The sequence below is a fragment of the Pimephales promelas genome, chromosome 19 (genome assembly GCF_988280905.1).
Source record: "Pimephales promelas chromosome 19, fPimPro1.hap1.1, whole genome shotgun sequence".
NCBI classification, from domain to species: Eukaryota; Metazoa; Chordata; class Actinopteri; order Cypriniformes; family Leuciscidae; genus Pimephales; species Pimephales promelas.
In genome coordinates, this window is record NC_142787.1 from 13,748,224 (window position 1) to 13,774,557 (window position 26,334).

Consider the following 26,334-nt stretch of genomic DNA (forward strand, 5'->3'; position numbering starts at 1 on the left):
CCATTGGTGCTGATGAGAGGGAGTGGAGCGCGTCACCGACTGCGCGCGCTCTGCATTCGTGACGCGCATTCTGCGGGAGTGTCGCGTCTTTGCAGGTGATGCGAGATTTCTTCCCCTCCGCATACAAAAGATTCACCTCGGTGGGCAGTGATACTATCGCTTTCTCTGACATATGCTCGGGCAGACTGCTCAAACGCGACACCGAGGCGAACGGCAGCTGCTATGGAGACCGAGCGCGCACCAGTGCCTGTGAGGACGGTAAACACGCGCGGGTGTGCCTCGATGTGTCTTCTCAATCTGTAGTTCAAAAGCGACCGTGGCTTTCTCTTTCTGAAGGATGGGCTACTCAGATCCGACATATAGTAGAGATCTGCTAGGAAACAGATCCCTCTGTTTTATTTTCATATGTGCTTTTGGACTGGTCACCTTATTGCAGCAAATCCTCTATGGCAAGAACTACATCAAAAGGTAAGATTATGATTTTATCAATGGTGCATAATACAAAAAAAAAAAAGTTCTGATGTGGGTATCTGTTCTGTGTAATAAAGCAAAATTGATCCTAATAATATGAAAGTCTTCAGCAGTTATTCTTAGATATATTCTAGTCACATTGCACCCATGTTGCTTCAAAACCTCTTAAATTTGAGCTCCATTAAATCATGCCATACACAGTCCCTTGAATGACTGTCTATGCAGCGAGACGCTCAAGTCTTTTTTTTCTTCTTCCTCTGTTTAATTTTCTCTTCTATCTTCAGCCCTTTAAACAGCTCATACATCTTGCATAAACCTGTGTGACAGCAAAAAAATATATATTGCAGAACCTTATGTCCATAATACGATATAGGCTATAAAAAGTGCACTGGAAGACTGTGATGTAGCCTCTGTTTTTTATTTATTTATTTATTTTTTTTTTTTTTGCATGAGCACATAGCCTAGATTCAAGCACTGGAAATTAATTATGCATTGAAATCATGGTGCTGTTTCATAAGACCCAGATTTCATGTCTTTTTTTGGGTCCACTAACATCAAAATGACATCATACTAAGAATCTAATACTAAGAATCATTTTTGAGTTTTTTTGGGAGCGGAGGTAACAGAGTGAGATGGCTCAGCATTGCAAGAGTGTTCGAGTGTGCGTGTGTGTGTGTGTGTGTTTGTCTATGTAAAATGGCGTCTCTCGTAAGCAGCGCCCCCAGTGCATTATGGTTCCTGCGTCCCAGCAGATGCCCATATGCTGAATATGAGCTTTCTCACACTCCCACCTGAGCCCCCCTCCTGCCTCCACCACTAACACACACTCAGCATTCATGACATCAGAGCCTGGCGGCTGCGTTTCGATTGCATGAATGCTGTCCTGTACCCCGTATCTCTTCTGCTGAAGTGGAGAGAATTCGTATGGGTGGGTGATGGTTTCGGCTTTAATTTAACATGGAAACATTCAAAACCATGCAGCAATGGAGACCAAATGGAGTTTTTCCTTTTACTAAAGAAGCTCAGATTCACCAAGAAACCATATATTAAAACCAAGTAATAGTCTAAATATGAAACATTTCTCTTCCAAGACCAAGTTATCTGGGTCATTCCATTTTTTTAGTGGTGTTTTGCCAAGGCAAATGGTATTTTCTATTGCTAAATGGTCGACTAAATGACGACTTCTGGTTTTGTGAATTTTAGAATTTGTTTTTTAGACGTCTAAACTTCTATAGTGGGAGGACAACAGCAAATATCATTTTTGTATTCCCATTTTCTTCAGTTACAAAAGAAAAAATCAATGATAACGACTTTCATTACCACGACTTTCCAAGAGAGGGGAGAAATATCGAGAGATTGATCACAGCAGTCAGAGGAGAGATGAATTTACCATCACTCTCTCAGCTGTGGAAACGTAAAAATAAAACAAAAACAAAATAAAATGTAATTGTTAACATTGATTAGTTTTGAATGCTGAATGTTGATGTCTGTGTGACTCAAGCAAGGTCAATTGCAAGATATTTCCACAACTATGGGGATTTTATCAAGGCGTTTATGACATACAGTAAGTGTTAGCAATTCAATTAACAGATCATAATTCTACATTAAAAGTAAACTGGGTAATGATCTGGTAGAAGGTCACCTTTTTAAAGTAATATATTTATTACTTCTATGCTTTGAAACCACTAATAACTGTGATTTCTTGTTGCATCACCTTCATCAGAAAGGGAATTATAGTCAAATGAAGTTCCAAGTGCCCAACCGAAGGGAACACTAACAAAACCGTTTTAGGAAATCAACATCAATTTATGATCTTATATGTTCTTCTCTCAGACTTTTCAGTTGTATTGACAATTCAACATTTAAGGCTATGTTTAAGAGAAAACGTGGCGTTGCGTTATCACTTTTTATTCTGCGTTTAGACGAGCGTGAAATCCACGTGCACATGGTGACGCAAAAGTGTGTGAAATTCAATGTAGTATGCACTCCAGGCGGCTAGGTGGCAATGTGGAGACTGTAATGTTGACTTACCTGTCGAGAAGAAAGCAGGACTTCATCGTCTCTTTTGAAATCTCCTGCATTAGCTCGATCCACCTGGAAAAAAGCTATCCCGACATTAACTTGTGTGTTTTGTAATCTCCGGTCACGTTTCCTTTTACAATCTATTTTGGACTTTTCTGGCGACGAGGATTTGCAATGCAGCCTTTTAAACTTGCCGGAGCCATGAAGCCATCTCGCTGCTCTCCTCCTCCGCTTCTGCTGCTTTCAGTCACGTCACGCTGGCTCTGAACGAAAACGTGCTGTGGAAACTCGTTGGCCTAGCACTTTTTTTTCCCTCTCTGCTATTATAGTTTTTCAAGATGGCGGAACTACATGGAAGCCTTCGTGGACTTACCCGTCCCATGTATATAAAGATAATAAATTCTTAGTTTATGAGGATAAGTCAGATAATTGGCAGAGGTATTCGTATTTCGTACACCATTGAGGACATATTTATGAATAAAAATATTGATTTTAAATAGTAAAATACATAAAAAAGTACACATTGAGAATTGCCATTGCTCAAAGACTTTTTGGTACTCAAACCAACCAATTAATATTGGGTTGTCTAAAGCCCGGAACACACCAAGCCAACACCGATGAACTAGCGCTGATGAAAGCTGTCGAGTTGTCGTCGCCTCTCGTCTGCTCTCGTCAGGGTAAAAAGCAGTGTTGTAGTCGAGACCACCTCACTCGAGTCCGAGTCGAGACCGAGACCAGAGAGAGTCGAGTCCGAGTCAAGACCGAGTCCATAGAGAGTCGAGTCCGAGTCGAGTCCGAGACCAGAGATGGTCGAGTCCGAGTCGAGACCGAGACCAGTGAGGGTTGATTACCTAATTTACTTTTATTTACTTAGAGAAATCCTTTTTTTTTTTACTGAATTTACTTAGAGTTTAAAAAATATGATCAATTTAGGGTAAAAAGGCCACATAGTAGGTGGTGTTAAAGTAATTTTATTACAATTTGTCATGCGCAGTTGCGCACTAGAAAATCACCAATCATTGGGCGTGTCAATCAATTTAAAGAAATATTTTATTAACATACATTAATAATCATGAAAAATATTTTGAATTGAACTCGAGTGGACTCGGGAATAAGTCAGAGTCCTAAAAAAAAAAATGTTCGAGTACGAGTCAATTCCGAGTCCAAATGCACACGAGTCCATGACAAGACCAAGACCATTAAAATATGGTCTCGAGACCGAGTCCGAGACGAGTCCGAGTCTCGAGTACTACAACACTGGTAAAAAGCTGTACTTGAACACACCGAGAGAACTGTAGCCGACTGTCAGCTAGAATGTGCGTTCTGTGCCTGAGAGTAATGAGGCAACTCTCTATTTCTGCAGATATATTAGTCTATATTCGTCATTCAAAAAGGAAAACCGACGCTGCCGGCTGCAGATACACATAACGTAAACAAAGCAGCACGTGCTAACCGTTTTAAATATCAATCCTGCTAAACACTTTCTTTATTCCACTCCGCTCATGTTAATATTGAAATATTCGCCAAGGAAAACTCATGTAAGATGACGTAACATAAGAACAGCCTTCTATCTGTACCGTTTTGACTTCTTTGCTTGCTGTTTTGCTTCTATTCTAGTGCACCGACTCTTTCACTAAGCTGAACAGCCAATCATAGATCTTTCGTTCCCTGACGGCCCAACATGTCGAACCGGGCGAAACAAAGTCGACGAGGACTATTTTCAGTCAACGGCACAGAACCGTGCGGAACATACCGAGGAAACGTAGTCGGCCGACCATCGGCTTGGTGTGTTCCGGGCTTTAGTAACAAAGGCTTTTGTGAATAGTTCAGATTACTACATTTTTACAATTAAGTTAAGGCATTAAGTAAAGTTAATGGTTTTTAGCAGTTACAAAATACCTAAATATAAGTTAATGTAAGTAAAACAAGTACCTACTCACAAGAGAAGCCATTTTGTATGCAGCCATACGGCATACGCCCTTACAGTCGGATCTTTTCATGAATCATTCAAAGGACTCAAGAGATAGCGGTTTGACTCAGTCTGGATCCGAATGAACTCATCATGATCATCATGTTTTTTCAATTGTGCCTTTATAAATATTGATTCTAAAAGTATTTTTTATGTAATGTAAGAATAAGTCTACCAGTATTACTAGCCATTTTTCATTTTGCCCAACTCTGAGCACCACATACACATTTTCTTCAGAAAATGTCAAAATATCACCATCAAAGGTGCAGTGATTTCTGAGAAATGCTGTTGAAAGTGGATCAGACAGAGCACCAAAACACACTTGTAGCCAATCAGGAGTAAGGGGTGTGTCCACTCATTAGGGGGGAGGTGCCTGTGCATAGCTGTTTGTGATATTGGGGGTGGAGCTATCAAGACAGCGGTGTGATCCTTTTGGTCATGTTTGATGTGGTGATTTCAAACGTCAACCGTGTTCCTCAGAAATCACTTACTGCACCTTTAAGTCTCCTGCTCTCTGGAAGCTTGTTTATGCACTGCAGCATATGTGAGAGCATGTGACAGTGAAGTTATTTTGATATTTACAGCTCAGCATTAAAGCAGTGACAAACGCAGCTCTCAGACTGCTGCTCTCAGGTACGCGTCGGCCGTTCTGCCGCTGTGGAGACACTGACAAACGCATGCATTAATAATGCATCCAGAGAACTGAATAAAGCCACTGAATAAAACGTCCTCTTAAAAGCTTCTGCCAGGTTAAATTATATGGCAATTATTGAAAGCACTTTATGGTGGAGTTGGCCTTCTAATGCCATTGCAGTCATTCTTAAAGCTGTCATGTTGAGAGGTTGGCGCGGAGTTACAGCTAAAGTTAAAATCGCATTGAGCTGGCCAGGTCAAGAACAGCGATGGCTGTATTTAGACGTTTATGCATATGAATCTATCGAAACAAGGTTATTTTATTACATAGCCTCTGTTACACTGGTGCTACTTTTAGGGTCAGGTCTGTAGTCCTGTGCCAGGCAATTCCCCCTTGTCCTGAAGATATTGATTTGCTAAGTGCGGAAAAGGTATTGACATTTAGCTACCGTACATCTTCAGCTGTTACCTTATCCACTCGTCTGCAGAATAGCATCCTTCATATCCTCCTCCTCTCTCTCTCTCTCTCTCTCTCTCTCTCTCTGCTCTTCACATTAGCAGCTGAGATTGCATTTCTCATCGTGGTCACAGTGTTTACAGGAATTCGAAGAGCTGATGTCCACATTAAACTGATTCTTCCAGGATGTAGATGTGCATGTCGGCTGATATGCGAATTTGAAACTAGTGTACTTTCTCTTCAGGGACAATAATGTATAAAAAGAGAGAGATGACATCATGTTGTTCGATGACAAATGCTGTCTTTATGGAACTGACTGATTGGTTTAGTAAAAAAAAATCTAATACAGTCACATTTGAACAAATAATCCTAGATACATAATTTCGTTTTTATTATGATTTTACAAGCAATGTCTTTCTCTCCTGTAAATGACCAGGACTATTGCTTTTCTTCTTACCCAGCATATGTCTTTCTGATCTCTCTCTCTCTCTCTCTTTGTTTACCAGTGTTTTAATCCATAATAAAGCGTTGAAGTCAAAATAATCCAGTAAGATTAATATCCAGAAATGTGCAAAATAAGACTGTGTGCTGGGTGATGATTTGCAACATCTGTCCTCAGTTTTAAATATTATACATCAAATACCGTTCAAAGGTTTGTGGTCAGTAAGATTTTCTTGTTTTTAAAAGAAATTGATTATTTTATTCAGCAAGGATGCATTCAATTGATCGAAAGTGATAGTAAAGACATTTATAATGTTACAAAACACTCTATTTCAATGCTGTACTTTTTAACTTTATATTCATCTTCATTCTTCATCAAATAAATGCAGCCTTGATTTTGAACTTTCAAAAACATGTAAAAGTGTTATCGACCCCAAACTTTTGAATGGTAATTCATGTCTTCGGTTCAGATAAAAGGATTCAGTGTTTTCCTGGATTTATTGTGATGTTTGTAACAGAGAGAAGGTATCAACACTTTTTTCAGTCTCACTTAAAAATGTCTGAATGTCTTTGGATTAGATAATAACAAACCAAATCACCTTTTTTTTAAGGAAAGCAAGGACAAGTAGGCTACACTTTTAAAGGAAGGTTAATTAATTAATAATTAATAGCATTTACATAAAAAAAATTTATAACATTTTTTATATAGAAAAACTAGTGCAGATTTTGTAGATTCAATAGTCTAAAATACTAGGGGTGTAACGGTACACAAAAATGCCCATCGAGAATGTTTTTTTGTTTAATATTTTGTGTTTTTATAGGATTTTATGGTACTAAATTTTACGTCAGTTGTAATCCATTTATTGTTTTTTTTTTTTTTTCTTTTTGAGCATGGACCTGAAAATGATTTTTCCAAATTAAATGGTCCTAAATCTCAAATGCTTTTGAGCGCAGACTTCAGTTTGGTCTCTTTTTTAAAGACGACACATGGCAGAAAAACAAGTTTTAAAAAGTGAACTTGTTTTTTTGTTTAAATTTTTTTAATTTAATGTTATGAAAAATGTAAAAATACCAATTAAAAATTTAATATGAAATATGTATTTAGCAAAATACATTTTACTGTATAATTTCATATATCTAAACAAGCGTTTTTTCAAATTATAGGCTGCTGTCTCAAAAAACGAGTTTTTTTGTGCGCAGTACTAAATGTTTCCACTAGTTGAAATTCGTATCCCATTCATTTTCAATACAAGTGTGTTGTATGAAGTACAAACCATACAAGTGTGATTTTTTTCAGGACCATTTAACATTTCCAAATCATTTCCATGATTTGTGTGTGTGTGTGTGTGTGTGTGTTTGGCAGCAAGTGCCAAAACCTTTACCAATTTTCAGACCATTCCAAAAAAAAAAAGAAAGAAAAAAAAGACAAAAGTAAAATATTTGGGTCAAAAATTACCGAACAAACACGCATCTGACTAACACAGTCTCATCCCAAGAAGTCATATAACTGATGTCTTGGGACGTCTTTTGACCACACGTCAACATCCGCCTTTTTAGGGTACCCTTAAACGTCGGGTGCATGACGAACATGACGTCATACAACTGACGCTTTACCTTTAACGTCAGTTAGGTGACGGGGTAGGTTTAGGGGTAAGTTTAGGTCTGGGGTTAGGGTTAGGATCCGATAACGTCATCTAACCGACGTTTAAGGGTATCCTAAAAGTTGACGTATGGTCAAAAGACGTCCCAAGACGTCAGTTATATGACGTCTTGGGATAAGACTGTGCTGATCTGACAGTCCATAGGTTAATGTTTGAGTTTGATGTATAGTTTCACGAGTTTAGTTTTAGTTTATCGTTACACACCCGGTAAACACTTTTGTCGTCACTGTGCGGACTGCAGCTGATAATGATGATATTTCTGTAAATGTAAAGACTTTTGATTTCCTGGATGTGAAAGGCTGTTCTGGTCTGCATCTTTGTCATGTCACTTGTCTGATCTGGACGATTTTCAGGAACAGCATACGCAAAGTTGTACATACTTAAATAAGCCATCAATGAAAGAACTCAAATCTTACAAATCTGTGTGTTTTTGACATTTATTTGCTGCCTTGAACAAATAAATGAAACCTTAAACGACCTGCCTCATTTTTTCACTAGTGGGCAACAGTTTTCCCGCCTCAAAGGAGAGGAGGTGGGCAACTGGAGCGGGCTCATTAGTTACCCCGATGATGGAGGGATGAAGCCGGCCAGAAATGGGAGGAAAAGGTACAAAACCGCACAGAAACCTCTCAACAACAACACCAACACTCTAGAGAGACAGTGAGAGAGAGAGAGAGAGAGAGAGAGAGAGAGAGAGAGAGAGAGAAAGTGATAGAGAGAGAAACGAGAGAGAATGCCACACAGCCAATGATCAGCCGCTTGCATGTATGAACTGGAGACACATCTATGTAATCCCATCAGCCAATCAGATGAGCTGTGGCAGCTAAAACGATTATCAGAGCCAATCAGAGGACCAGGACTAATTAGAGTTTCACTTTTAGATTTTGCCAAGCACAGCAGTAATCGCTTCAGGAAGTATTTGTCCCATTCGCTTTCTCCAAACCAACCTGCTGTGAAATGAATCGCAACCTCATAACTTTGAACATCCAAGAAAAAATAGACAACGGTCTGTGTTTTTTTTTTCACAATGGGATACTAACTTTATACTAACTTTCACTGTATACTAGCGATATTTTTGTTAAAGGGATAGTTCACTTCAAAATCAAATTCTGTCATCATATATTCGCCCTCAAGGTGTTTTAAACCTGAATGAGTTTCTTTCTTCTGCTGAACACAAACGTAGATATTTTGAAGAACGTCAGTAACCAACAGTCGTTGGGCCCCATTGACTTCCACAGTATTTTATTTTCCTATATGGAAGTCAATGGGTCCTGTTAACTATTAGGTTACCGACATTCTTCAAAATATCTTCCTTTGTGTTCAGCAGAAGAAAGAAACTCATACAAGTGAACTATCCCTTTAAAATAGTAATTGAAATCTTTGTATTATGTCATAATACACACTTCAAACAGTAGCATGCTACACTTTGTAAAACATCTCAGCTGTAATTATTTTTTTACTTACTGGTTTATTCATCACACTGGGAGGGGAAATGTTGGGCACATTGCATTGTGGGAAACATTATTCCATGCAGTTTGCTTTATTGTATAGTGCAAATTATTTGCATGTCGAAAGATCTGAACAAAGACACTGCACTTAAATGGGAATTGACTGCTCATCCCATAAAGCATTGCAAAAATTGTAGATAATCCGATTATTGTACAATAAAAACCAATTTACCAAAAGTAAGTAATTTTAGTGAATGCAACACACAGTTATTAAACATATTTATTAAATGATGTATTATTATATATGACATAAATGCTACACAGCCCTGCATCTTAATATTTTTTAGCTGATTTGCAAAAAACGGCCTATTATTACCTAATTTGATGATGCTAAGTTCAAAAAATTTAAATTTCTCACAAAATATGAATGAAGATTTTTGTATAAGCTTTTATACACTTATGAAATTAACAAAGGCAGTTCAATGTTAAAGGTGTGGTGTTAATGGGTTTCTGTGGGTCTTAAAAAGGTCTTAAAGTCTTTTTTCGCTCTTACACAAATTAAGGCCTAACAAAGGATTTAAAGGGGAAAGCCTTCAATTCATAACATCATGGCATTAAATGTCGCAAAAAATATCTTCCTCAGTATTCTGTCCTGTTCTCCAATATAAATGTCAAATGAGGTCTTGAAGAATGATATGAGTTTAGAGAACAAGAGCAATTATTTGTCGGTGAGTTATGAAAACGTCCCCTTGAATTGAGTTTATATTCCTGAGCCCATTGGCAGATATTTGTTCTTGTTTCAATCATAAACTCGTTTCATTTTTATCAGTTTCGCAGAAAACAAGACTTTGTATTAAGTAAATATGTTGATTTAAGAACTTTTAGACATTTGCACATGGAAAACAAGACAAAATTGAAGCGATTGAAACCTTTTTTTGCTTAAAAATGAATTAAAAAGTTATGGATATCTGTTGCAAGTTGTATTAGACATTTCATGTGAATGTAGACATTACATTTAGAGAACGCACTGGTGTATTGAGTTCCCTTCAATTCTTTACTTGGTCTTAGAAAGGTCTTAAAAAGGTCTTAAATGTACCTTCATGAAACCTGCAGAAACCCAGTATTTCAGAGTTTGTTTGTTTTTTCCACACAATCTGTCACTGTTGGGAGTAAAACATTCCCAGATAGCAGTTTCTTCCGTCACTAGCCATAAATGTAAACTTGAAATCATGGATTATGCATAAAATGATGTCAAACATTTTGTGAGAAAACAAAACTTTAAATTATTCTTTAAATCAGCAAAATTAGTAAGAAACAAGTATTGGGTTTCATTCAGTAAATATGATGCAGGGTGGTGTTATTTATAGTATTATAATGGGGCTAAAGCCGCACCTGGGGTAAAAGGCGCATTTACCTTGATTCTCTTTTAAAACACACTATATATATTAAAACACTATCTAATTCTAAGTATGTAGCACATTTATTGAATATATTTTGAGACAAACATCATCTTAATGATTTTCAGTTTTGTTGAAGGTAATTAAAGCAACAGTTTTACAATAACGAATGAATATGTAAAAGTATGGCATTTAGAATACTCCTGTGCCAAAAATCAATATGATAATAAATATCTGGCTGACTTTTCCATTTGTTGACATGGCATGGTTAGATTCAGATGGGAAATATCAGATATTAAGTTGTGGTGTCCACCTTAGAGTTAATATTCCAAAACGAAATATTTATGATGAATCCATAATAAAAAGTAATACATTTTTTTATATTCATTTATCTATTTTTTTAATTTATATTAATTTATTAATTTATCTCTTTCAATGTTTTCATAATCTTTACTTTAAAAAAAATAATTTTGTTTCTGTCCTTTTAAAATGAACATATTTTAATGAGAGTGTATTTATTTAACAAAAATGAGTACTAAAATAGTAAACATTGATAAAGTGAGCATATTGAACAAGTATGAACTTAAAACTATATTATTTGAGCTACTCTGTAAAAAAATATTGTTGGTTTAACTTAAAAAACGAAGTAACCTGGTTGCCGTAAATTTTAAGTTCATTGAAATGAAAAAAAAATGAGTTAAAACAATGAAGGAGATTGATTTAATCATCAGAAACTCAAAATATTATGTTATCGGAACTACGCAAATTATTTAAGTTGATTTGACAAAAGAAATTATTATTATTTTTTTTTTTTTACAGTGGTATAACATGTGGCTTTTTCCCTGTGCTGGGTGAAAGGTCCACCTTGCCACCTCACTATTTTATGAAATATTACTCACACAAAACCTATTCTGCATCAATTTTCAATAAAAAAAAACACATCTTTTTTTTTCTGCAACCACAAAGTGAAAAGCAGACTTTCCTCAAGATGTGCCTTTAGCCCCGCTATACTGAAGTGCTGATTGCTCTGTGGAGAAAACGGATGGGATGTGTACCGGGGAACCCTGCTGTTGTGCTCTTTTGTGGTTTTCAGGAACTGAAGGGTCATTGAACCACACGTTTAAACTCTAAACCTAATCCACTTGTATGCATCTCGACAGATGTGTCCGTCAGAGTTTTCAGCACTCTGAGGCTCAGATCTCCGTAGTTTTCACGCCCTGCCTAGCTGATTTGCAGAAGAAAAAAAAAGAAAAGAAAAGGTAGGCCACACTGATGGCATCTCCAGTTCACCTCCTTGCCAACCCTCGAGGATGTCTCTTCTTCGTCCTCTTTTCCATCGAGGGTCCGACTGCTCATGCTCAGTGCTCGGCACACCGCCGGTCCGTTTCTGCATGTTGTCTGCAACTCTCCATCCGCCCTTGACCTCTGACCCCATCACCCCCTTCCACTCTACCTGAGGTTGGGAGACCCTCCTTGTGTTCTGGATGTCATGGGTCCCTGTTTCTGTGTCCCATCATGCATTTCTTAACCCCTCCCCCCACACCTCACCTGTGTGTGACATGAGCACACTTGAGTGTGTGTGTGTGCACGCAAACGGCTTGTGTAGTGGAGTGTGAGTGTGTGTGTCATGTGACTTGATTCCCGCTTGCTCATTGCACCGCCTCTTTTTGACCTAAACAAATAGGGTTTTGTTTTTTTTTAACGGTTTTTCTTTTCATCAAAATGATCACAGAAGATTGTAATGTGTCATCGAGGGTGTTGACTGATCACACATATGATTACCCAGTGTGCACCTCTTCAGGCTACAGCACAGTCACATGTCATGACGTCACTCCAGTCAGAGATGTATGGAATCGCTAAATGTGTTTCTTTTTCTTCTGCCTTGCCTTCCATTGCTCTTTCACTTTATTTCTCTCTTTGCTATTTTGTCATTCCTCTTCATTACAAACCATTACTTTAATTATTCAAAGTAGTGTTGGAATGTAAACCACTAAACAGCATTTAATTTATTATTATTAAGAAGAAGAATATGAATAAGATACAATTTAAATAAAAATACAATGAAAATATGTAAAGCAATAGTAATAGAATAAAATAGTATTAAAATAATTAAATTTTGAATAATAATAATAATAATAATGATATACTTATTATTAAATACTCAGCTTTTAATTTTACAGTGCAGTATTATTATTGCAATAGTAATGTAATTATAAAATTATTATTAGTATTGATAATATTTATTATTATTATTTTTTTTTTTGTTATATAGTCATATGGTTACATGGAATGTATCATTTGGAACATGTTATTATGTAACTAAGCAAATATATTTTAAAAAATGCTTTAGTGTTTGTAGGCTTTAACATACCTGTTAAAAGCCTTTGGCTTCTACAAAGACAGTTAGCCGCCATTTGGCTCTGATTTTATTTTCAATATCAGTGTGTGCTCTGCTCAGGCCGTCCATCCACATTACAGTCCATTTAAAGCCCATTCAAATGGAAACTCAAAGCACTGAGGATGTTTTCATAGACGCCATGTCTGAGCCAAGAATAAAAATGGTAAACAGAGACATGAGAAAAACACTTCTCCACAAACTGTATTTTACAGTTAATTCATTTAGGCCATGTTTTTTTAATGCATATTTTTCTGTATTTCTGTTTCACAACCAAGGTGAGGACTCATATTTCATCCATCCAAACCCTGCTACCTCTTCTCATTGTGGTGAAACTGTTATTTCTTTTATATTTCTCCTCAGAACATCAGAAAAGACCATTTTAAGCTGAATGTGTCTTGCAAATCAGAAGGAATGTGTCTTCAAAGTTGAAGAATCCTCAAGGCTTTGGAATTCCTGTTATAATTTGGAACCAATCCTGATGGGAACAAACAAGACCCAGAAAAATTATGGACATACACTACATACATATACAATTAAATGTTTCACTGTTGTTGTTGTTTTAGTTTTTTTAAATAATTAACATATTTTGGATATAGGGAAAATTAAAAAAAATGGAACCTGAAAACTTTAATACAATTTTATAAATTCATTTCTAATCATGTCAAGTTCTAATTTTTATATATATATATATATATATTTTCATAATTTCATAAAAGGTGTAAACGCTGAAGATCATTTAGTTATTGAAACCTCTGGAATTACATAATTGAATAATTTGATACTAGACTAATACGTATATATTTAATTGAACTAATTTCAATTGCCACTCCTAGTTTCTGTAAATAAAAATGTTTAAACATAAGCAGGAACGACATGAGCGTGTGTAATCAAGGACACAATTGTACTTTTTGGGCGAACTTTTCCTTTAAAGGTATGTTTTAGCTTACCTCAAGGGCATCCAAGATGTAGGTGTCTTTGTTTCCACAGTATTTTCAATTTTGATATTTTTAGGTCAAACCGGTGTTGTCTGTCAGTCATATAATGCAGGTCTATGGTCACCACCTCAAAGAGCATGCACAGAGAAGTCCAAATTAAACATGATTTAATGACTCATAAATGTAAGTACACATTAATGGCCTAAGACACGAAATGAGTGGTTTGTGTGAGAAATGAACAGTATTTATATAATTTTACCACTAGTAACCACAGCCACGTCCAACTGGTCTGAGGGCACGGGCGCTTCGGTTTGCGCAAGTGGCGGAAAGCGCTGGAAGTGATCTCTAGTGAGCGCGTCACTCACTCAATCTCTTACACAGAGATTTCAGAAGCCTGACCCTTCACTGTGTAGATCTAAACAAATTTAGGTATACAGGAAATCACAATCGAAGATTACAAGAGGTAAAAGCGATATAAATACTGTTCGTTTTCTCACACAAACCGCTCGTTTCGTGTCTTAGGCCATCAATGTGTACTTACATTTACGAGTCATTAAATCATGTTTAATTTGGACTTCTCTGTGCATGCTGTTTGAGGTGGTGACCATAGACATGCATCATATGACTGACAGACAAGAACGGTTTGACCTAAAATATATCAAAATTGAAACTACTGCGGAAACAAAGGCACCTACATCTTGGGTGCCCTCGAGGTAAGCTAAAACATATCAAAAATTAATTTCAAAGTGGACGATCCTATTAATTGCAACACAAATGCGATGTAAATAAAGAAAATGTAGGATTCATATTTGATTCTGTTAGGATTGGTTCCAAGCTATGATAGAAATCCATTGGCATTCCCTCAGGATTGTTTGGCAAGACTGTAGAAATGCAAACGTGCAACAAGGATCTTCAGTTAGTCTGGAAGCCCAGGGCAGTGTGTGCCGAGTGTTTGACTCTCTGTTTTCTGGCAGGTATCTGGAACGCTCCGATGGCTCTTTGGAGTTCAACTCCACTTCCTGCAAGGAACTACGGCAAGAAATCACAGATGTGAAAGTACTGACCATGTACGTTTCTCTCTCAGATGAATGTACGTAGAGAGTAAGCAGTCCAGCGGGAGTCAGATATCCTGATGAATGTCTCATCTCAAAGGACAGACCTTGTAAAAAGAGCATCTATTTAAAGACATATAATATCTGAGCAAGAGCGCCGCTTCCTTTCCTTTCTTTAGTAGTGATTCTTAAGGAAACCGCACTTGTGCTAATCGCTGTATGCGCTTGACTTTACGTGTGCGTGTGTTTTAGGGTGAAGACATCAGAGCTGTTTGAGCGATGGAGGAACCTGCAGGCGTGTAAGTGGGAGCAAAACAAAGAAGAGTCGGATCATTTCAAGTGAGTCCCACAAGCACACGTCCACTGTTTTCTTCTATCCCACTACTTCAACACAGTCTCAATGGGGCTTCTCTGTCAAAGGAATGATGTCATCTCTCTTGATGTCCAATTGGATTCTTTTGTTGTAACGAAGTGATGATGATGTCATCTCTCCCCCTGTCCAATAGAATGTCTCTGTCCCGTTGCTGCAATGCCCCCTCCTTCCTGTTTACCACGAAGAGAAACACTCCCTCGGGCACTAAACTGCGTTACGAGGTGGATACCAGTGGAATCTTGCACATCAGCCCGGAGATTTTTAAAATGCTCCCTGATGTGAGTGAGCGTAGAGTTAAATCATCTTCAAAGTGCTTGTTTTTGACATGAGCTTGGAAGAGAAGAATTAAAGGGATAGTTCACTTTGAAATTATTTTTTGATATGTTTTAGCTTACCTCAAGTGCATCCAAGATGTAGGTGTCTTTGTTTCCACAGTATTTTCAATTTTGATATTTTTAGGTCAAACCGTTTGTGTCTATCAGTCATATAATGGAGGTCTATGGGGTCCACCTCAAAGAGCATGCACAGAGAAGTCCAAATTAAACATGATTTAATGACTCGTAAATTTAAATACACATTGATGGCCTAAGACACGAAACGAGCGGTCTGTGTGAGAAAACGAACAGTATTTATATTGTTTTTACCTCTGGTAACCACATCCGCAAAGCGATATAAAACCTGTTCGTTATCTCAAACAAACTGCTCGTTTCGTGTCTTAGGCCATCACTTTGTACTTATATTTACGAGTCATTAAATCATGTTTAATTTGGACTTCTCTGTGCATGCTCTTTGAGGTGGTGACCATGTAGGTCTCCATGATATGACTGATAGACACAAGCAGTTTGACCTAAAAATATCAAAATTTAAAATACTGTGGAAACAAAAACACATACATCCTGGATGCCCTTGAGGTAAGATAAAACATACCAAAAATGAATTTCAAAGTGAACTATCCTTTTAACTAATGATTCCTTTCGGATTTCATCATCATTTCAAGAGTTCAGATGCAAAAGCCTCTAAGTGCCATTTGAAATTTTCTTCTAGAATGATCATTTTTATTAAGCTTGTATATTTAAGTTCAGTAATTTCACTTAAATGGCAATGAAGATTACCTATGAATTGTCATTTAAGTGAAATTACTGAACTTAAATATACAAGTTTGATAAAACTTATCATTCTAGAAGAACATTTCAAATGGCACTTAGAGGCTTTTGCATCTGAACTCTTCATTTAGAACCATTCCTAATAGGAATTCTCATATTAGATTCCGATAGTTTAGAGTTCCAAAGAGGATAAAATGGACATCAAAAAGAAAAGAAATTCTAATGGAATTTAACTATTTCCAGAATTCCAGAACTATTTCCTAAGCAAGACATTACCCCTAAAAAATAGAACTTGACGTATTCATAATATGTTATAATGCTTTAAATATTTTCAGATATAAGTGTAACCTAGTTTAAATGCATTACATTTGTATTATCCTTATTACATCTGAAAATAGTTGTTTGTTATGTGTTTTAATGCATTGCATAGATGCGCATTATAATGCATTATAACTGTGCTTACAGTTATTAATGAGGCAATGCATTATAAGGTTCATTAAAAGGCATGCAGTAGCCTACTTCATTCAAATACTTCTATAAAAGCTTTAAGTGTTACCAAGTTGCACAAAGAAGAATCAAATCAGAATGACAAAATCTGATTCACATAAGATTCATATTATGCGAATCAATTAGGATTCTTTAACACGGATTCCGACTGTTTTATCAGAGGTGCAGAACAGAAGATGTTATATATTTGCACACATGAGATCTTTTTGCACACACAGATGTCGTTTTTTTCTTCAGTTGAATCTTCTGTGTGAAGCCGCCACACCCTGCCTAACATTACGAATCAAACATCTTTAACTATCACGGCAAGCGTTACCTAGCAACTTCTGCAGTGATCACACCCTAGAAACTCAATGCCTGCAACAGTTGCCAAGCAACCATCTCCAATCAATCATCCCTGTAATCCCATTTCGGTTCCTCCTGTCCTGTTTCTGAATGTATTCTCTGCTCTGACTGCAGGACATGCCCTATTCCAAATCCCAGTTTAAGAAATGTGCTGTCATCGGGAACGGCGGCATCATCAAAAGCAGCAAGTGTGGACGAGAGATTGATGCTGCTGACTTTGTCTTCCGGTAAAATGCAGAAGCGTTGTGTGTGTGTATGTGTGCGTTTGTTTACGTTTAATATTTAGAGATCATCTCGTTCAATCTCTCTTCCAGATGTAATATTCCTCCCATCTCAGATGTTTACAGTCAAGATGTGGGATCTAAGACTGATCTTGTAACGATAAATCCCAGCATCATAACTGAGAGGTACACACTGCACACACGCACAAACACATCTACTGAATGTGATCCCGTTATTAGTCGTACTTAAAATGTACACATACATTTAATATAAGAGTGAATATTATGTATTAAATAGGATTAAATATTACATGATAAATTCCAGTGTGTATTGCATAAAGAAAACAAAGCTTGTTTTGGTAATGATACACACAATGATACTTAATACTTAAAATCAGATCATTATTATTATTGATTGTAGGCATTATTTATCCCATTTATCATCACAGTAATATGTCTGGGGTTTTTACTTTGATAATTTTTACATTTTTATTTATTAACCTCATTAATACTGATGATTGTCGTTACTTTTATGTAATATTTTTTACTGGAATCGTTTTATAAAAAGACAGCACAACAAGTATTACGATGATGAATATTAATACTTTACAACTGAAATAATTTATATATATATTTTTAGCATCATAATGAGTTTGGAGATAATATTTGTAATCACGAAAAGAATATCACAGAAATCTTAGTATCTTAGTAGTATATATATAAACTCACCTAAAGGATTTTTAGGAACACCTGTTCAATTTCTCAGTAATACAATTATCTAATCCAGTGGTTCCCAAACTTTTTGAAAGCAGGGCACCCCTTTGTAGTTTTCTTTTTTCCACGGCACCCCAACCCAAATAAACTAAACAAACTCTTGTACATAAAATACAATTGATGCCGGTAACGCGTTACTCAAGTCTGAACACTTTTTTCAGTAACAAGTAATCTAACTCGTTACTATTTCCAACCCAGAAATCAGATTAAAGTGACTTATCCAATTTACTGTGCGTTACTTTTGTCATTTTCTTTAGTAGAAATGATGGCTGTCTGACATGCGAAATGAAACAGAAATATTTGTGAGAAGGCAAAATCACGACACACCCCTTCCAACTCCCAGAGTTATCCTTCCTGTCCAGATCTAATGCTACTACATCTTTAAATTATTATAGTATTATTTTAAGTTAACATTATAAAATACGTTGACCTACACCACAAATCTAGTTAAGGATAAATTCTTTAAAAATGGGCAATTCCAGCGTGGAAGTGACATCAGTATACGGCAGTCCTGTGGGCCAAAATGCCTTGTTGATGCTAGAGGTCAGAGGAGAATGGGCCGACTGATTCAAGCTGATAGAAGAGCAACTTTGACTGAAATAACCACTCGTTACAACCGAGGTATGCAGCAAAGCATTTATGAAGCCACAACATGCACAACCTTGAGACGGATGGGCTACAACAGCAGAAGACCCCACCGGGTACCACTCATCTCCACTACAAATAGGAAAAAGAGGCTACAATTTGCAAGAGCTCACCAAAATTGGACAGTTGAAGACAGGAGTCTCGATTTCTGTTGAGACATTCAGATGGTAGAGTCAGAATTTGGTGTAAACAGAATGAGAACATGTATCCATCATGCCTTGTTACCACTGTGTAGGCTGGTGGTGGTGGTGTAATGGTGTGAAGGATGTTTTCTTGGCACACTTTAGGCCCCTTATTGCCAATTGGGCATTGTTTAAATGCCACGGCCTACCTGGGCATTGTTTCTGACCATGTCCATCCCTTTATGGCCACCATGTAGCCATCCTCTGATGGCTACTTCCCGCAGGATAATGCACCATGCCACAAAGCTCGAATCATTTCAAATTGGTTTCTTGAACATGACAATGAGTTCACTGTACTAAAATGGCCCCCACAGTCACCAGATCTCAAAAGCATCTTTGGGATGTGGTGGAACGGGAGCTTCGTGTCCTGGATGTGCATCCCACAAATCTCCATCAACTGCAAGATGCTATCTTATCAATATGGGCCAACATTTCTAAAGAATGCTTTCAGCACCTTGTTGAATCAATGCCACGTAGAATTAAAGCAGTTCTGAAGGCGAAAGGGGGTCAAACACAGTATTAGTATGGTGTTCCTAATAATCCTTCAGGTGAGTGTATACACAAATATAATCTAGATATATTCTCAGCAGGTCCTTCTAAGAAATGTGTGCTATAACTATACTTTATGGAAAAAAAAAGAAAAAAAATCAGTTTGCACACACAAATATCGCACACTAATTCTCTCTCTCTATTTGCACCAGGTTTCAAAAGTTGGAGAAATGGAGGAAGCCATTTTACGACGTTCTCCGGAATTACGAGAACTCTTCGGTGGTTTTGCCGGCGTTTTACAACACGCGGAACACCGACGTGTCTTTCCGTGTGAAGTACATGCTGGACGACTTCCAGTCCACCCGCGGCGTGTTCTTCTTCCACCCGCAGTACCTGCTGAACGTGCAGCGCTTCTGGGGCGTGCAGGGCGTGCGAGCCAAGCGCCTGAGCAGCGGCCTGATGCTCGTCACCGCGGCCATGGAGTTATGCGAAGAAGTTCACCTCTACGGCTTCTGGGCGTTTCCTATGAACCCCTCCGGGATCTTCATAACACACCATTACTATGACAACGTCAAGCCCCGCCCCGGGTTCCACGCCATGCCGAATGAGATTTTCAACTTCATGCACATGCACGCTCGCGGCATCTTGCACGTGCACACGGGGCCCTGCAGGTGAAGAGGACGAGGGTCGGTGCCCAACGTGCGATCTGATTGGTTCGTTTTGCAGAGCTCCTCCCGTTTACTGGCGCTACGGAACTTCGACTTACGCATGTGTACTTGCGTGTGTGCAAATCGCTGCCTTAAAGGCCAGCCATTTTATTACTACGTGTTTTTACAAAATCATGTCGGGACGGTTGCAAAGTGGTTCGTGTTTCCTGTTCGGTGGTTTTCTGTAGTTGTGTCGTATTTGTGAGCAGATATCATGTTCTTAACTTCGTGAGGAGACTTCATGCGCCAAACACAATTGAGAATGAGGAGTCACGTGCCTATTTGGGCGGGGTCTGAGCCGGTCGGCCATGATGGTAGGTGACGGTATCGGTTACCAGGGTTTTTATCGGTTTTTAACGCAGCAGTTACTTCCAGGCATGGTAAAACAGTGCGGTATTGCGAGAAACTCCTTTACTACCGAGCTAAAAACACACGTAATCAATACTGTTTTGTCGTGGGAATCCTACCAACATGGCGGAAAGGGGGGGGGGGGCACTGTAAAATGACGTCAACTCCTCATTCTCAATAGCGACAAATGATGTAAAACAGAACATTTTATTTCTACGGTAGCCCTGCCCACTCTGGAATCTCATTGGTCCAAAATCCCAGTCCACTCAGTTGTATATTAAACATAAGATATATTCAAATTGGCTGAGATCGTGGCACGTTTTACCGGTTTAAGGCACATTGAGCCCTTTATAGCAATAGCACTGTTTTAAGAGCAAGTTTAACATTCATTAATAACCACGTCAGTGCAGAAAGTTTGGCATGAAGTTGAACATTTCAGCTGAAACTTTTATGTATAATGGTGAATGCTTGTACATGTTTAACGCATAGGTTCTGAAGATGTATGATAATTTACAAATGAAGTAACACTTTGTGTAATCAAATCCAACACAGTTGTTTATGTTGAGGAATGTTTTATAGTCCGTTGGTTCCCTCTCTCTCTCTCACGATCAGTGATTGAGGTTTTAGCGTCTTTTAAATCGACTGATCTTGTTCATAATGCTGAACTTTATATACTTTGTTTCTTTCATATATGATATTGTGATAACAGTGTGACCTTATCACTTTACCAAGAAATCAACTTTTTAATATTTGCGATTTGAGATTTTGTTTTCATGAAATTTGAAGACATCTTAAAGACATATTTATCTATCTATCTATCACCACTGAGTTCTTAAACTGCACAATATTATTCTGTTATTACTTTTTATGCATTTTTTTCATATTTATCATGCATTGTTTTTTTTTTTTTTTTTTGTCAGTTAACCTATTATTGTTTTGGTAACACATGTACAGTTGTTTGTCAAGCCAATAAAGTACACAGATCTGCTTCTCTTTAAAGGTAGTTCTGTGGTGTTTTTTCACTCTCTCTCTCTCTCTCTCTCTCTCTCTCTCTCTCTCTCTCTCAGATATCACAGAGTTGGTGTCAGATGTTGATCCAGTAGTTAATAATTGATCAGTTTCAGAGGTTAATCAGTGTTAATCAGACAAACATAGTTTGATTTCTCTGGAGTTCTCATCATTTACCCCTGTTTTCATGTTTTATGGAGACTTTCCATTGACATAATGATTTTTATATTGTACAAGCTGCTGTATATTCTGTCCCCTTGACCCTACTCATAACCTTCCCATCATTTTTACATTATCAAAACAATTCTACACACTTCTTTTTAATTCTGTGATGTCCTCACTGTCCTTACAAGGAGTTCTACAAAATTTTGCCTAAAAACGTAAGAAATTTTAATCAACCGGACATAAATGAAGTAAGAAATAAAAATGACTTTTGAAATCTGAAAAAAGAGATTACCTGGAGAAACTCAGAGGAAATAGAATATGTTTTCTAATGAAAAATGCCCTTGAACGATTAATAAAATAATTTGAAAATACTGATGGGGTGCTTTGTTATTAATAATTCAAACCCTTATCAACCATGATGTAGAATTTGACAAACAAATTAATTTGTGAACATTGAATCAACTAACATGAACTATATGGTTTACAGCCTTTATAAACAGGTTTAGCTCATAAAAATGTATGTCCTTGTTGTTTCACAATGCATTAACTAATGTTAACAGATACGACATTTGACATTAAAATGTTTCAGTAAATGTTAGCTTAATGTTATCTTGGCTAAATGAAGAAATTTGTTGTATTGTTCATTATTAGATCATGTCTACTAATATAGACTAGTAGGCTAATGTTAACAAATGAAACCTAGCCTATAAAGCGTTAAACTCTAGGGTACTGAGTTTTTTCAATCTGGATATATGGATTTATACAAGTTTAATTATAATGTAAAATAGTAAAATCGAATAATTTAAGTGTAAATATAATATATTTTTGAAATGTATACTCATGGACAGTGGATTTATTCTAAACACATATTTAAATATTTTTAAATATTTAAATATATTTACATATTTATTTAAATATTAAACTCAAAATATTTTCTTTCTCAGCAAGAAGAGTCCACCGAAAAATTTAAATGCATTATTCACTCTCAAAGAATTCCAGAAAACTGGATCAGAAAACGAATCGTTCTTTTGAGTCGGTTCTCTTTAATGAACAACTTGATCCGGATTATTACAAAGCGGACTGGACAGACACAAACACCGACAACAAGAGGGTCAGATGTAAGTATATTAGCTGGTTAGCTGACCCATTTGTTGTCTTTACAACAGACTGTTTAGTGAAGAGTGAATAATTTAACATATGGTGGGTGTGTGTGTGCGTGTGTGTGTGTGTGTGGACTGTGCATCATGGGAGCGCTCTGTCTGTCATATCGCCCTCTGCTGGTCCTGGTCATGTCAGTGCTGCTGCTGGTAAAAGTGTTTGTGCCCACAACATATTTCTACATGAGCAAACTGTTGTTCCAAAGGAAAGAAATTGTGTGAGTTATTTTCTTTAAAATTAATATGGCTTCAATAATATGGCATTAATATGTTTTTATTGTGGTAAATGGTTAGGACAAGAGAAACGTCCTACACACAAAGATAGCAAATCCGGCTAAAACACACACACACACACACACACACGCACACGCACACGCACACACACACACACACACACAACATCCTTGTTGAGGTAATTTGAGAGAGGGAGATATAAAACCGTGTATGCGAGAGATACAGTGCATGTGTAAATGAGCTGTTGTGAGGTTGTGTGTGTGTGTGTTTATCAGATGAAAGCAGTATCAGGTGTTTGTAATAAGTTAATGGCAGGAGTTAGAAGGTTTTCAAATGGGTTCAAACTCTTCAGAATCAATTTGATAATCCATACACATATACATTAGCAATCTACTTGCACCAGAATTAGCATTGGTTTTAAGCATTATGTGTATTAGCCTATAATAACGTGTGATGTATTGGTCTTTCTAGACCAGTTCTGCATTCACTGTCACACATCTTACGTTTGTTTTGTAGGCTTTTTATGTTTATGGCTTGGTTTCCTGACATTTGATGATTGCGTGTGTGTGTGTGTGTGTGTGTGTGTGTGTGAATACCTATATAACTGCTTGTGATGTGATTGTTAAATGAATTGTGATTGATTTGGTACCATAAGAATAAGATGGAAAGTTACATTCTGTCCGTAAAATCTCCAGCTATTTCTGCTTATTTTTTTTTCTTTAAACACTAAAGTGAACATTTGTTGAAAAAATGTATGAATTAAATTAAAATTACAAAATTAAAATTACATTTTGCACACATACAAGTAATTTTTTTCTTTTATTTTAATATAATTAATTTTAAATTATGCATATAAATCTAATTTTAATATATATTTTTAAAGACATTTTTGGGATTTGGCCAGAAGAAACAAACTTTACTGTTAATCCCTAAAGTTTTAGGGTCGGCTATTTTGATTAGTTGTCAAATCGAAAAACGACTTGACGACTAACCCGAACATCTCAAACCAACACAACACTTTAGCAATGTCATATGAATGCAATGACACTAACAACATCGTGAAGGCAAGGTTTGTACAGTCAAGAAAATGTAAAAAGTGTTTATAAGCTATTGTTTATTCTCATTTTCTTAATGTACACACGCAAGTGTTTTAGAGCGACTTCTTCCACTTTCAGTCAGACGGCAATTTGCCTAAATTAGGAGCCCGATCTTCTTTATTGCCTAGGTTGGGTAAAGCATGTTAAATAGTTTGACCACGTTAATCCAGTGGCAATAACTTATTTATCTGTGTTAATGTAATCACTGTTAATTATTTACAAGTGTTAGTGAAGCGTCTTTAATTATCTGTTCTGTAATACTCCCTCTCTGCTGGTGTATCTTTTTTCTCTCTCTCTCTCTCTGTCTGTCTGTGTCTTTATTATAATTTTCCTTTCTTTTTCTCTCTGTGTCCTTTTTCTGTTGATGTGCATTTAAAATGTACAATGTGCATTTTGAGTTGATGTATTTTTTATAAACATAAAAACCATATAAGTTAGTGTGCGCTATCGTAAAGCGATCCCAGGACCATGAATAATGAACATTATAAGGCCCAACCCCCCTCTCTTTCGCTGTCCTCTCCGTTTTCATTTGCTTTCTCTCACAGATCATGTGACCACTCTGCGACCAGTAATTATTCATGAGCTCCTCACCGCACCCCAGGACCTGCGCGAGAGAGCCTCCGGCTCCGAGCTGAGGCCCCGCTCCAGCTGCACGCAGGGGCCCATCGGCCTGCACGGGTCAGACGGCGACACCTTACACCGCAGACGGCGAGGAAACACTCACCCTCACCCCGCCACACTCTGGATGAATAAAAGATGCCCACAAAAGAGAAAAAACCAACAGAAACCGAAGAAAGAGATGACGAAGGAGAGGAGAAGGAGCCAACAGTGAAAGGAAAGAGTAAGAGGGACGCGAAGACGAGACAGAAGAGCACTGAGACACTTACAGAAAAGGAGAAGAGAAAAAAGAGTGACTCTGTAAAAGAGAAAAAGAAAAGGAAGAAAAGGGAAGATGTTGAGGTGACAGAGAATGACAACGGGACAGACGAGCAGAACAACAATGAGCCCATCGGCAAAGAGAAACAGACCAAAGGGAAATCCTCAAGCGAGGAACGGGACGGAAAAGAGGTAAGGAAAGAGAAGAAAAAGAAGCGCAAAGCGTCCGAGAGCAAAGAAGGACAAGACGACATGGGGTCCAAGGAGAAAAAGAGCAAAGACGGCAAGAAAAAGAAGAAGTCAGCCGAGGAAGAGGAGGATGAGGACGCCGTGCAGGAGGAGGAAGAGGAGGATAAGAAGAAGAAGAAAAAAGATAAAAAGAAAAAGAAAGGTTCCGACAGCGACGAGGACAAGAAAGCGAAGAAGGGGAAGAAGTCAAAGGTCAAACAGGTGGATTATGCCGAGATCTACCAGGAGGAGCTGATGAACTATCACACGGAGGAATCGGATGATCAAGAAGATGAATTCAACAAAAAGAAAGGTAGACTCTGGAAGAGGATTCCACTCCTGTTCTTCTTTCTATCCTCTTCAAGTCTTTTCACCGAGACTGAGGTTGAGGTTTTCCCAAAGCAGTTTGTCAAAATTGAATGCATTTATTAATCGTCATCGTTTACTCACCCTCATTTTCTTCCCTTCCATTTTCTAATGGGTTCGAATGAACACTGTGCAGTAACCAGTGATGGAGAAGATTATCAATGAACAACTTTTGGCCTGTTTTTCACACAAATCGAGAATGACTTCAGAAAACTTTGAATACCTGGTCATAATTGGCTACTGTACTCTTTTTGTTGTCCTTTTTGTAGCATGTCTGCCTTAGTTCATGTGAATTTTCTGCATTTAGCAAGCAGGGTTAGAACAACATGAGGGTCAATAAATGACAAATTTGTCATTTGTTGTTGATGAACTTTTTCAATGAGCAGATTAGCCTACATTTGGTTAAAGGAGTTCACTTTGGCTTACCTCAAGGGCATCCAAGATGTAGGTGTCTTTGTTTCCACAGTATTTTTCAATTTTGATATTTTTAGGTCAAACCGTTCTTGTCTGTCAGTCATATAATGGAAACCTATGGGGTCCACCTAAAAGAGCATGCACAAAGAAGTCCAAATTAAACATGATTTAATGACTCGTAAATGTAAGTACACATTGATGGCCTAAGACA

The 26,334-nt window shown here is 37.4% G+C and overlaps 2 protein-coding genes across 6 annotated transcripts in view; both read left to right on the forward strand.

Moving 5' to 3' along the window:
• Window positions 1-13: 13 nt before the first annotated feature.
• On the forward strand, window positions 14-21,577 carry st8sia5 (ST8 alpha-N-acetyl-neuraminide alpha-2,8-sialyltransferase 5). 5 transcript variants are annotated; one of them, XM_039679235.2, is made up of 9 exons: window positions 14-468; window positions 8,153-8,260; window positions 11,660-11,758; window positions 14,807-14,899; window positions 15,137-15,223; window positions 15,391-15,535; window positions 17,327-17,439; window positions 17,527-17,619; window positions 19,736-21,577. In XM_039679235.2, exons 1-9 carry the CDS (start codon window positions 338-340, stop codon window positions 20,196-20,198), a joined length of 1,332 nt encoding a protein of 443 aa, XP_039535169.1. In that variant the 5' UTR covers window positions 14-337; the 3' UTR covers window positions 20,199-21,577. The 5 variants fall into 5 exon arrangements, with proteins under 5 accessions (XP_039535169.1, XP_039535171.1, XP_039535172.1 ...); XM_039679237.2 differs by lacking the exon at window positions 14,807-14,899; XM_039679238.2 differs by lacking the exon at window positions 11,660-11,758 and having other exon boundaries at window positions 16-468.
• Window positions 21,578-24,750: 3,173 nt separating this feature from the next.
• The window catches only part of loxhd1a (lipoxygenase homology PLAT domains 1a), a 38,671-nt gene continuing 37,087 nt past the window's right edge, over window positions 24,751-26,334 (forward strand). The window contains exon 1 of the mRNA XM_089123543.1: window positions 24,751-25,656. Within this exon, the coding sequence (XP_088979669.1) occupies window positions 24,996-25,656 (661 nt within the window). The 5' untranslated portion in view covers window positions 24,751-24,995. The remainder of the gene's footprint in view (window positions 25,657-26,334) is intronic.

Bases quoted from the DNA above. Each gene is read 5' to 3' on its own strand.
- st8sia5 (XM_039679235.2), top strand. From the start codon at position 338: ATGGGCTACTCAGATCCGACATATAGTAGAGATCTGCTAGGAAACAGA. The intron at 17,440-17,526 runs GTAAAATGCAGA...TCTCTCTTCCAG, and splicing joins GCTGCTGACTTTGTCTTCCG to ATGTAATATTCCTCCCATCT. The intron at 17,620-19,735 runs GTACACACTGCA...TATTTGCACCAG, and splicing joins CCCAGCATCATAACTGAGAG to GTTTCAAAAGTTGGAGAAAT.